This window comes from Calliphora vicina, chromosome 1, assembly GCF_958450345.1.
Source record: "Calliphora vicina chromosome 1, idCalVici1.1, whole genome shotgun sequence".
NCBI classification, from domain to species: Eukaryota; Metazoa; Arthropoda; class Insecta; order Diptera; family Calliphoridae; genus Calliphora; species Calliphora vicina.
The window spans coordinates 163,233,340-163,245,404 of NC_088780.1; the positions used below are offsets into that span (position 1 = coordinate 163,233,340).

A 12,065-nucleotide genomic window follows, 5' to 3' on the forward strand; every position below is an offset into this window, starting at 1 on the left:
CATATAAAAATCGATATTTGGTGGGAAATATGAGTGATCACAGATTATTGCCCTTTTTCCTCTAGGACCTCTTATTAACGAACTATGAGTGATTTTAGATTTTTCATATATAAATCGATATATGGTGGGAAATGTGAGTGATCACAGATAATTGCCCTTTTTCCTCTAGGACCTCTTATTAACGAACTATGAGTGATTTTAGATTTTTCATATAAAAATCGATATTTGGTAGGAAATATGAGTGATCACAGATTATTGCCCTTTTTCATCTAGGACTTCGTATTAAATATACACAAATGATTTTAGATTTTTCATATAAAAATCGATATTTGGTGGGAAATATGAGTGATCACAGATTATTGCCTTTTTTAGGACCTCTTATTAACGAACTATGAGTGATTTTAGATTTTTCATATAAAAATCGATATTTGGTGGGAAATATGAGTGATCACAGATAATTGCCCTTTTTCCTCTAGGACCTCTTATTAACGAACTATGAGTGATTTTAGATTTTTCATATAAAAATCGATATTTGGTGGGAAATATGAGTGATCACAGATTATTGCCCTTTTTCATCTAGGAATTCGTATTAAAGATATACAAATGATTTTAGATTTTTCATATAAAAATCGATATTTGGTGGGAAATATGAGTGATCACAGATTATTGCCCTTTTTCCTCTAGGACCTCTTATTAACGAACTATGAGTGATTTTAGATTTTTCATATATAAATCGATATTTAGTGGACAAATTATTGCCCTTTTTCATCTAAGACCTCGTATTAACCATCTATAAGTGTTTTTAGATTTTTCATATAAAAATCGATCAAAGTGATCTCAGATTATTGCCCCTTTTCCCTAGGACCTCTTATTAATAATCTATGAGTGATTTTAGATTTTTCATATAAAAATCGATATTTGGTGGGAAATATGAGTGATCACAGATAATTGCCCTTTTTCCTCTAGGACCTCTTATTAACGAACTATGAGTGATTTTAGATCTTTCATATAAAAATCGATATTTGGTGAGAAATATGAGTGATCACAGATTATTGCCCCTTTTTCCTCTAGGACCTCTTATTAACAAACTATGGGTGATTTTAGATCTTTCATATAAAAATCGATATTTGGTGCGAAATATGAGTGATCACAGATTATTGCCCTTTTTCCTCTAGGACCTCTTATTAACGAACTATGAGTGATTTTAGATTTTTCATATAAAAATCGATATATGGTGGGAAATGTGAGTGATCACAGATAATTGCCCTTTTTCATCTAGGACCTCTTATTAACCATCTCTGATATTTGGTGAGAAATATGAGTGATCACAGATTATTGCCCTTTTTCCTCTAGGACCTCTTATTAACCATCTATGAGCGATTTTAGATTTTTCATATAAAAATCGATATTTGGTGGGAAATATGAGTGATCACAGATTATTGCCCTTTTTCCTCTAGGACCTCTTATTAACGAACTATGAGTGATTTTAGATTTTTCATATAAAAATCGATATATGGTGGGAAATGTGAGTGATCACAGATAATTGCCCTTTTTCCTCTAGGACCTCTTATTAACGAACTATGAGTGATTTTAGATTTTTCATATAAAAATCGATATTTGGTAGGAAATATGAGTGATCACAGATTATTGCCCTTTTTCATCTAGGACTTCGTATTAAATATACACAAATGATTTTAGATTTTTCATATAAAAATCGATATTTGGTGGGAAATATGAGTGATCACAGATAATTGCCCTTTTTCCTCTAGGACCTCTTATTAACGAACTATGAGTGATTTTAGATCTTTCATATAAAAATCGATATTTGGTGAGAAATATGAGTGATCACAGATTATTGCCCCTTTTTCCTCTAGGACCTCTTATTAACAAACTATGGGTGATTTTAGATTTTTCATATAAAAATCGATATATGGTGGGAAATGTGAGTGATCACAGATTATTGCCCTTTTTCCTCTAGGACCTCTTATTAACGAACTATGAGTGATTTTAGATTTTTCATATAAAAATCGATATTTGGTAGGAAATATGAGTGATCACAGATAATTGCCCTTTTTCATCTAGGACCTCTTATTAACCATCTCTGATATTTGGTGGGAAATATGAGTGATCACAGATTATTGCCCTTTTTCCTCTAGGACCTCTTATTAACGAACTATGAGTGATTTTAGATTTTTCATATAAAAATCGATATTTGGTAGGAAATATGAGTGATCACAGATAATTGCCCTTTTTCATCTAGGACCTCTTATTAACCATCTCTGATATTTGGTGGGAAATATGAGTGATCACAGATTATTGCCCTTTTTCCTCTAGGACCTCTTATTAACGAACTATGAGTGATTTTAGATTTTTCATATAAAAATCGATATATGGTGGGAAATGTGAGTGATCACAGATAATTGCCCTTTTTCCTCTAGGACCTCTTATTAACGAACTATGAGTGATTTTAGATTTTTCATATAAAAATCGATATTTGGTAGGAAATATGAGTGATCACAGATTATTGCCCTTTTTCATCTAGGACTTCGTATTAAATATACACAAATGATTTTAGATTTTTCATATAAAAATCGATATTTGGTGGGAAATATGAGTGATCACAGATTATTGCCCTTTTTCCTCTAGGACCTCTTATTAACGAACTATGAGTGATTTTAGATTTTTCATATATAAATCGATATTTAGTGGACAAATTATTGCCCTTTTTCATATAAAAATCGATATTTGGTGGGAAATATGAGTGATCACAGATTATTGCCCTTTTTCCTCTATAGAGTAAGTCGATATTTGGTGGGATGTTGTTGTTGTAGCAGCAGTGATTGCTGAGTTGACAGCCCTTGGTCGATTGAACTCGGGTCATTCCGGTGCGTAGAACCGGCTGTCGTGGGAATGATTTGGTGGGATTTAGGGACTCGGTGTTATTATTAATTTTATAATTTCCTAAAAATTACCACGGCTTTAACATTTTAATAAAACACAGAATAATTCCCATTCATTTTAATATTTTATGTATCAAAACTATTTATTCGAAAGGAAGATTTGTTTGTGATTTTGTGTATTTTTGTTATATGTTCTAGCATTGTGTTTAAAATACTGTAGTAAAATAGTGAGTGTGTTGGCAGTTTGTGTAGGAATGTGTAGAAAAGAGATTCAATAAATTCGTGCAGTGTTCTTTTACTTTCTTGTATGTATATAAATGCTTCTAAAATGTTATATTAATTTTGCTTTTGTATCGAATTAGCCGTTTTTAAGTCATAAGTTAGTTGAGTTTTCATCACCGTTAAGCTGCTGCCGATAATTTGTTTGTGATATATTTGCCGGGTTAAGAAACTAAAAAATAAAAGTTTTGAAAAGTTAAAAATGAATAGTAATATATTTTTTGTAAAAAATCAAATTACCCTAAGCCATCAAAAAAATCACGTTGTTCTTCCTGCCATTCTGACATGGTACACTCCAAAGTACCATAACCTTGTTGAACACAATTCTTTGAAACTATATTTATCATAGGTTCTGCTATCTTTTGAAATGGGTAACCAGGAGCAACGGCGAATCTATAAATCCAAGCTGCGTTATAAACATCTTTATGGTTCTTAACACTAACACAAGCAATTATCTGTAAAAATAATGTTATTACTTTTCAGTTTTAATTGCTAAAAGTCACAACACACCTTTTTACGGAACTTATTTTTAAAGGCCTGTTCATAAGGTGCATCATCCAAAAATATTTGATATGTACATTCAGTAGGTTTTAACCGAAATATAAAAGGTTCATAGCATTCCGCCACCAGCGATTGATTTGGTTTGGTCTAAATCGAAATATATATATTTTTTTAATGTTGTTATATTAATTAATTTACATATATAAAATAAAAACCAGTGTTTTATTTTTGTACCAAAAAGATCTTGTTTCTTTAAATTTGAATAATACTCTACCCTCATTAATTCCACTGCCTTTGCGTAGAATGAAAAATATGTTCCGGAAAATAAGAAAAATATACAACCAGGTATAGTTAAGGAGCAAAATGTCAAAGGAACACCCAAAAATATAAATAAAATGGCCCATGTTATTACAATGAACTGCAATGTTATCTGTAATAGAAAAATTATTTTTTGTGTACATTATAAAAATAAATTTTTATTGATTTATTTTCGTTGAATTCCATTATCACACATTACTTTTAGTAACTATGCAAACTAATTACAATAAATCCAAATACTTTAACATAATCAAGTCACTCACCTCTCGGAAGCAAAAGCAAAAAAATGATTTTGTAGAAAAGGACATGATATAATCACGCACCAACTCCTGACATTTGAGTTCATCATCTTCTCGATAGTTGCGTATTACGATAAAAGGTTGCATTTAAATGCTATGTTAATAAAATTTAATAATATGCTTAATTCTTGTGTAAAATATAATCTTTCAAATTTTTTATCTTATGGTCATTAAACTTTAGTAACATTTAATATGGAATGATTATTTTATCCTCTTTAAAGTATATTGTGTAAAATTATTTGCAACGTACAATTTACTTAATAAAAATAGTTAATTTATTAATAAATAAAACTTAAAACATTATTAATTAATTGTTAATTTATTCCGACACCCTTAAAAGTGTTTTGTTTTTTTTTCTTTCTATTATTTGTTTACGAATGGCAGAAATGTCAAATAATAGAAATCTGTTGATAAAAATTTAAGTTGGCAACACAATCTGTGTTGTTTACAAGCGGAGTGGATTTTATAGCTGCTTTAGACGATATGAATTTACGTACGTCTTTTGGAAAATTATACTAATAACATCCAATCTGCTCTCTCAATCTGATCCATTCGTATTTCTCATATAAACAAGACATTGCTATCTTGCTTTGTTGAAGCTGTAAAAAATACAATTTTATATGATAATATCACAAATGTGTATAGTAAAATGTCATACATTAAGTCTTAGCGTCTATTGGAAAACAATGTTTTTGTAACGAAAGTTTGGAAATTTGTATGTTTGCAACTGTTAAATTCCGCATAATTGTTCAAGCAGAGCAATAATAATTAGGCAGAGCAATAATGTTTTAACATAAGGTGTCAAATGTTTTTTTTTCCATTTAAAATTTAGTTTTAACTGTGCAAAAACAATAGAACAAACTTTTGTGACAGCAAAACAAATAAAATCCACTCCGCTTGTATAATAATTTTTTTGAATAGACAACAAACTTCATTATATGTTATGATATATATTTGTCAAGTATAGACAGGGAGTAAAATTTGACAGTTGTGAACATTAAAATGTTCAAACTTTTGTTACGTGGGCTAACAATCAAAACACTAAATTACCCAGACACATTAAGAGTTATTCGTAAAATTCCCACAATCCCCACAATTATATCCTTTATTTGCTATAATTCTGCGTTAACTTGACACTCTGTTCTAGTTTAAACTTTAAACAAAATTCTACTTTATAATCATTTGAATCTCATCTTTTAAATAAAAAAGATCGTCTTTACGACGTTTTTAAATTTTCCGAATCTACGACTTTTTCCACAGAAAGCGATTATTTTAAAGTCGATATAAAAAACCCTATTCTAGTTTTGTTTTGCCGAAAAAATTTGCACACATTCTTTTTCTTAGTTGAAATTTAAAATAAAAAATATTTAAATAAATAATAAATTGATTAAAAACAATTGAAAACATCACCTGAATTAAAGTGTGCTTCGATAGAATCAGCAATTTCTTAAAAACTCTAGTGAGACAAGAGTCTAAAAAAGCATTGAATATGGAAGAGTGTGATGAAACTAAGGCAACTACGACGTCGAATGCTCAGGAAATTAGCGGTGGCAGTGCCAACAACAATAGAGCTAAGGAACTGGCCAAAAATGAACAACAAACGAAACCGGCGTTTATATGTGGGGTCATTGAAGGTTTTTATGGGCGTCCCTGGACAACGGAGCAGAGAAAGGATTTATTTAGGAAGTATGATGAATTTACTAAATACATACCTAGGTTGTAAAGAAATATTTAAATATAAATAAATTATTTGTTTTCGTAAAGGTTGAAGAAATGGGGTATGGATTCGTATGTGTATGCACCCAAGGATGATTATAAACATCGTGCTTATTGGCGTGAATTGTACACTGTGGAAGAGGCTGATCATTTGTCGGGTCAGTAAAAATTTCCAATGGAAAATATGGCAGTTTTATTTATTAATAATATTTATACAATAAACAGGTTTGATAGCAGCCGCAAAGGAACAGGGCATTACATTTTACTATGCCCTGTCTCCTGGTCTAGATATGACTTACAGCAGTCAAAAGGAATTGCAAACTCTAAAACGTAAATTGGATCAAGTGAGCCAGTTTGGCTGCGGAGCGTTTGCCTTGCTTTTCGATGACATAGAGTCTGAGTTGTCGAAATCGGACAAGGAAGTTTATCAAACGTTTGCTAATGCCCAGGTTTCTGTTACCAACGAAATATTTACTCATCTTGGCAATCCGAGATTCCTATTCTGCCCCACTCAATACTGCAGTACACGTGCTGTGCCTTCTGTTCATGATTCTGAATATTTAAATACTTTGGGTTCAAAGCTCAATCATGAAATCGATATTATGTGGACTGGCAGCAAGGTTATATCGAAAATAATTACTTTGGAATCGATTCAAGAGATAACGGAAATTCTAAGGAGACCACCAGTAATTTGGGATAATTTACATGCCAATGATTACGACCAGAAGCGAGTATTTTTGGGTCCATATTCGGGCCGTTCACCTGAACTAATACCGCATTTACGCGGTGTTATGACCAATCCAAATTGCGAATTTCATGCCAATACCATAGCCATTCATACGCTAGCGTATTGGTCAAGATGTAGTTTGGACTCGAAAATAAATAGTAAGTTTATTTTTTAAACATAAAACTGGGGTGGTAGTTTACTCTCTATGTATAATTAAGGTTCCATATCGGCGGATATTAAGTTGGAAACGGAAAATGATGATGACACTGGCACCGATGATTTACCTGTTGAATGCTGTTTATCGAAGAATATCTATCATCCTCGCATGGCTCTTAAGTAAGTTTTAGAATAGACATATGTTCATTACAGCAACTCACTTCTTATGGAGAAGAAAAATAGTAATTTTGAGTCGAAAATTTAAAATACAATTAACGATTCACTTCTTAAACCAATTAACTATAATTTTAGAAATGCTATTGGCGAATGGTTGCCCGAGTTTTTCATAGAAAAAGAGGCCTGGGGTCCGATTACAAAACCTCAGCCGGCTGTTACCAGTAAGAAGAAATTAAAATTTATTTAATTTTATTATAGAAAGTAATTATTTATTTTTTTATTCGTAGTGGTAATGCCCATCATACCCATTATACCCTCTATTAACACGTGCATGAGTTTAACAACCACTACGACAACATCTACCAATTCCAAGACTGTTACAGTACCCCAAGTGAATGCAACACAATTGCAGGCCTTAGCTGATGTCTGTAGCACTGTGAATTCATCGTCCGTCACTCCCATATCAAATGCCGTCATGAACTCTTTGGTCTCGCCCACCAAGGTAGTCACTAATGAAGATATACTCAATCCAATATCATCAAATATTGCCTCAAACATTGAGCTACCCAAAAAGATTCCCATCTCCATCGTCTCGGTACCAATAATGGCCGCCAAAGAGGTGTCTGATACCGAAAGTGAAGATATGCGTGATACGGACAATGAAGTTTCGCCCATTAAACCAGAAGATCTTGTTGGGAAGTCAGAAGTTCGTGCTCTCTTAGAAAGTAACGATAAAGAAATATTACCAGAGGTGGTGGATGAAGAGGAGACTGCTAAAGTCGACGAAAAATTGGAAGAAGATGTAACAATAGAAGAAAAAGCAGCAGAAGCTGATAATTCTGGTTTGTCTATAGATGCCATGGTGGACGACAATAATTTGAGTCCTCTCAGTACCGGCAATGAGCCCATGGAATGTAGTAGTAGTGTCACTTCGCAGATTTCACCTAAAGAAGATGCCGGTAAAGTTTTGGCCGCAACAGCCATGACAGAAGATATTGTAATGGCTGAAACAGGTTCAATAGGTGACGTAAATGTAAGTCTTAAGAAGTGGTGTCAATACATGGTACATATTCCTATTCCTAATAACTTGACAAAAATTCATTTAATAAAATCGAACACAAAATTTCTTTCGATACTATAACGAATTGAATGATGCTAAAGAATTAGATGTTCGGTATGGATTTATTGAATGAATGGCTTACATTTTTAATTCCGGATTAAGGTTTTAGTGAATTAAGCTGTTTTATCCTCATTTTTGTTAAGTTGTTTCGAAAAATTTATGTGCGTTTATAGGAATATGCCCCAGTATAAATTTAAGTAATAAATTTACGATTTATATTTTAATTTTCTAGAATACAATGCAAGTGGAAAGTCTAGAATCATCTCCAATTTCAAATGCCGAAATGACGGAAGTAGAAAAGTACGTTATTTTATTTATATATTACTGGCTAATTGTAAAATTGTAAAAATATTTTTATTTAGAATTCCTGCTGAGGCCAGTAAAATGACTCCAGAGGATTTATATTTATTATGCGATCTGTTCTATTTGCCTTTTGAGCATGGCACGCGTGGCTGTAAATTACTTAATGAGTTTAACTGGCTCAAAGCTAATGCTCATGTACTGTTGGATGAAGGTAAGTGCAATAATTCTGGCGGTGAAGTTGACACGCCCACAAAACCGGAAGTTGCTGAATGGATACAGAGAGCAGAATATTTCACCAAACTGTGCAATTGTGTACAAGAGCTATTGCGCAAGATAGCTTTGTGTGACAATAAAGAAATTTGCCATGATTTGTTCTGCTATGTATGGGACATAGCCGGAGCATTATCTTTGTTAAATGCATTTGTGAAGTGGCTGCGTTTGGGGCATTTTCCGCCCAATGTATACAGCTATACACAGGGCACGTATACATGTAAGTAGAATATTCTGTTTGTTGAGTACAAACGCTATTGGTTTTAATTGTTTTTGTTTGGTTTCTAAGGGTTTAGCAAAGGTTGGAAGGAGGCCTTTATGTCGGGTGACCAAGAGCCTTGGGTATTTCGTGGTGGTCTTATAGCCGACTTACAACGTCTCATGCCTGTCGATCAAGGTAATGATTTATTTTTATACAAACTGCCAGAATTACCAACCACTGATTATCATGTCATGCGTCCCTTTACTCTCCTGGATGAGTCCTCCATTTATCAAGTGTCTACAGAAGGGGTTTTATCTCTGACCTCTCCGGTTGTTGATAGTGATCAAGCTCAATTAGAATTGTCCGAAAATATAAGAGATCTTATACCAGATTATTTATTGGGTCCCTTCATTACACTACAACCAGAGTTTTGTATTGTTGCCACCGACAATGCGGGCAAAATTGTAGGCTATGCAGCGGCTGCTTTGGATTACCACACCTACTCGCGTAACACTGCCATGTGTTGGATGCCAGAAATGAAAGAAAAATATCCCCAAAACCTACGTGAAGATATAAATGCATTTTCAAAATGCGAAAAACTAAATGAAATGCTGGGCTCTATGATCAAGGAATTTCATGGTGAATGTGAATCGGCATGTCCTACAGAAGTTATAAGTTCTTATCCGGCAGTTATGACGTCGATTGTGTTATCCAATTTGCTAACTCCCGATTATGGTGTGGGTAAACGTTTAATAACCGTGTTATTAGCCACATTGAGGGCAAATGGTTGCTTTGGTGTTCATGTGCGCTTATCAAGTAAAGATTACAGCCTACCCCTGGTACAATACTATTTGAAACTGGGCTTCGGCGAAATTTATCGCGATGATGTTGAGAATTTCATTTATTTTGGCAGACGTTTTTAGCAGATGCAGTGTATAGATTTACCCACACAAAAAATATAAATAGTATTTAACACACACACACACACAAAATTGGTTATGTAGCTTATCAGAAAAAAATTGAGAATCTCTTGTATTAGAACAAACCAATTGGCAAACAGCTTAGTTTTGCTTCCTTCATAACATTAATATCCTATTTTTACTTAATTCTATCCCGTACTGTGTTAGTAGTCCTGTGTATTATTTTCATTTTTACGTTAACTCAAAAAAAACGTATCGTCGTCTGTTTACAATTCTTTTTTTTTAACGTAGTATTTATATCATTTTAGATATTGGTGTTCTACTAGGACATTAATCTTTTTTACATTTTATATATTTAAAAATATTATATCAAACGTTTTTTGCAATGTCTTTTTGTCGGCCGTCAAAATATGCATTTAATTACTTTTTTATTTTTCCAAAAAATAAAAACTACAAAAAATGTACACATTTAGCAGTTTTATTTATTTACTGTGGTTTGATTTGTTAATTTGTGAAATTTTACCAAGATCGTAAAACCAAACTGTATTGACTCCTTCGTCGATAGTTTTTAAAGGCTCTAAGTTGGGCAAAGGAAAACGACAGGCTATTACTTTGGAATTGGGCGCTTCAGCAACTAGTTTTGTCTCCAAATCTTTCATCTGCAAATACATAATGTGGCGAAAATAAAACAGAAATAGATGAAAGATACAGTTAGAATATATGGGAAATTCTTATTAAATCCTTGGAATTGAAATGTAACAATGCATTGCATATAAAGACACGTTTTTGATATCAAATATTTCCTTAAAAACTAAATAATTTACATTAGCACTTTTGCATACTTATTCTAGTGTTTAGTATCAAAATCTAAATTTTCATAAAAAGTGGACTTAGCACCACGTTGCTTAGTGTGGCTAACGATTTAAATATAAAACTTATTGTGAAGGAGGGTATAATTTAGAATTTCATTTAACACTTTTTACATCAAACTAAGCACAAACACACAAAACATTTCACTCACCATCTGTTCCACACCGAATATAACTACATAATCATAGGGTTTCAAATCAAATTTCCATAAATCTTTACGAAAGAATTTTGTCTTTGATCCTACACCTTCTCTTAAAGCTGCTATGCGAGACCACCACACGAGCCAGGGGTTCAATTCAACTCCATCAGATTGCAGACCATGTTTTGCTGTAGCTGCAAATGTAAACATTAAAATTTATTATATAAACATAACCCAAGGTCTCCATATCGGCTACATTTTACAACAAACCGAAAACAATTCTTCCATCTCCTGAACCTATATCAAGCAATTTTTTAGGAGTATTGCGCGGCAGGAACTGCAAAACATTGTTAACTTGTTCTGTAGTGGCTGGAACATATGGTAGACAAATTCGACGAAATGCCGGAGCTACAAATGAATAACAAATAACAGATAAGCCCACGCCCACACCACCGGTGGCAAAAATTAAAAACTTGGCTGAAGTAGACACGGTCTTGCGCTGACTGGGTTTTGTGTCCGTTATAGTAAAATCCATTTTATAAAAAATTTAATAAAAACTATTCCAAATTAAAAATCTTCAAAGAACAACCGACGACTTGTTTTTATTTTATAATAGGGATGGTAGTTTGTATGAAATTTTCCTTAACAGGGTTGCGTTACGATAACTTATAAATCCGGCTCTGTTTTAGTTTTGACACTCAAAATTAATTTTGAAAAAGTGGCAACGCCAACGGCTGACATCAGCAAACCTACATTTTTTTATATGAAGTTCATATTAGCTAAATTTGGGGGGTCTTGAGCCAACTCAACCCCATAAGAAATACACGGAGTGTGTGTGTAGTCATGCTGGTGTCATCCGGAGAGTTGCCGGATCTGTTCACATTGAACGGCTAATAAAGTGCTGCCAGATTGTACAGATCTGGCAGCACTTTTATCAATGCTTTTAAAATAACAAAGAAGTAACGACCAATGCGAATTTATAGAAGGCGACCTGATTATTTTTTATATTCAGTTGTTTAGACAAGTGAACTGTCAATTCACTTGTGGTTGTTGCGGCGAAAAATACAACAAACCCAAAAGTAAAAAAAGAAAAACCATATTTTCCACGTTGGAAGCAAGGTATGTATATTAATTATAAGGTAGTGTCCAAAGTAAATTTTATTAATTT

At 32.9% G+C, this 12,065-nt stretch overlaps 3 protein-coding genes across 3 annotated transcripts; 1 reads left to right on the forward strand and 2 right to left on the reverse strand.

Annotated features, from left to right (window-relative positions):
• Positions 1-3,010: 3,010 nt before the first annotated feature.
• On the reverse strand, positions 3,011-4,429 carry LOC135959968 (uncharacterized). Its single transcript, XM_065511133.1, has 5 exons — positions 4,262-4,429; positions 3,955-4,110; positions 3,690-3,827; positions 3,420-3,634; positions 3,011-3,351 (listed from the first exon to the last, which is right to left on the reverse strand). The coding sequence occupies exons 1-5, from the start codon at positions 4,382-4,384 to the stop codon at positions 3,237-3,239; spliced, it is 747 nt and encodes a 248-aa protein (XP_065367205.1). The 5' UTR covers positions 4,385-4,429; the 3' UTR covers positions 3,011-3,236.
• A 1,188-nt stretch (positions 4,430-5,617) lies between these two features.
• On the forward strand, positions 5,618-10,352 carry Oga (O-GlcNAcase). The gene is made up of 9 exons (XM_065516499.1): positions 5,618-5,983; positions 6,062-6,171; positions 6,239-6,898; positions 6,959-7,076; positions 7,209-7,294; positions 7,361-8,106; positions 8,426-8,493; positions 8,556-8,986; positions 9,056-10,352. The coding sequence occupies exons 1-9, from the start codon at positions 5,787-5,789 to the stop codon at positions 9,889-9,891; spliced, it is 3,252 nt and encodes a 1,083-aa protein (XP_065372571.1). The 5' UTR covers positions 5,618-5,786; the 3' UTR covers positions 9,892-10,352.
• Positions 10,351-11,490, reverse strand: LOC135964300 (ATP synthase subunit C lysine N-methyltransferase). Its single transcript, XM_065516500.1, has 3 exons — positions 11,168-11,490; positions 10,910-11,091; positions 10,351-10,547 (listed from the first exon to the last, which is right to left on the reverse strand). The coding sequence occupies exons 1-3, from the start codon at positions 11,430-11,432 to the stop codon at positions 10,371-10,373; spliced, it is 624 nt and encodes a 207-aa protein (XP_065372572.1). The 5' UTR covers positions 11,433-11,490; the 3' UTR covers positions 10,351-10,370.
• Between the last annotated feature and the right edge of the window lie 575 nt (positions 11,491-12,065).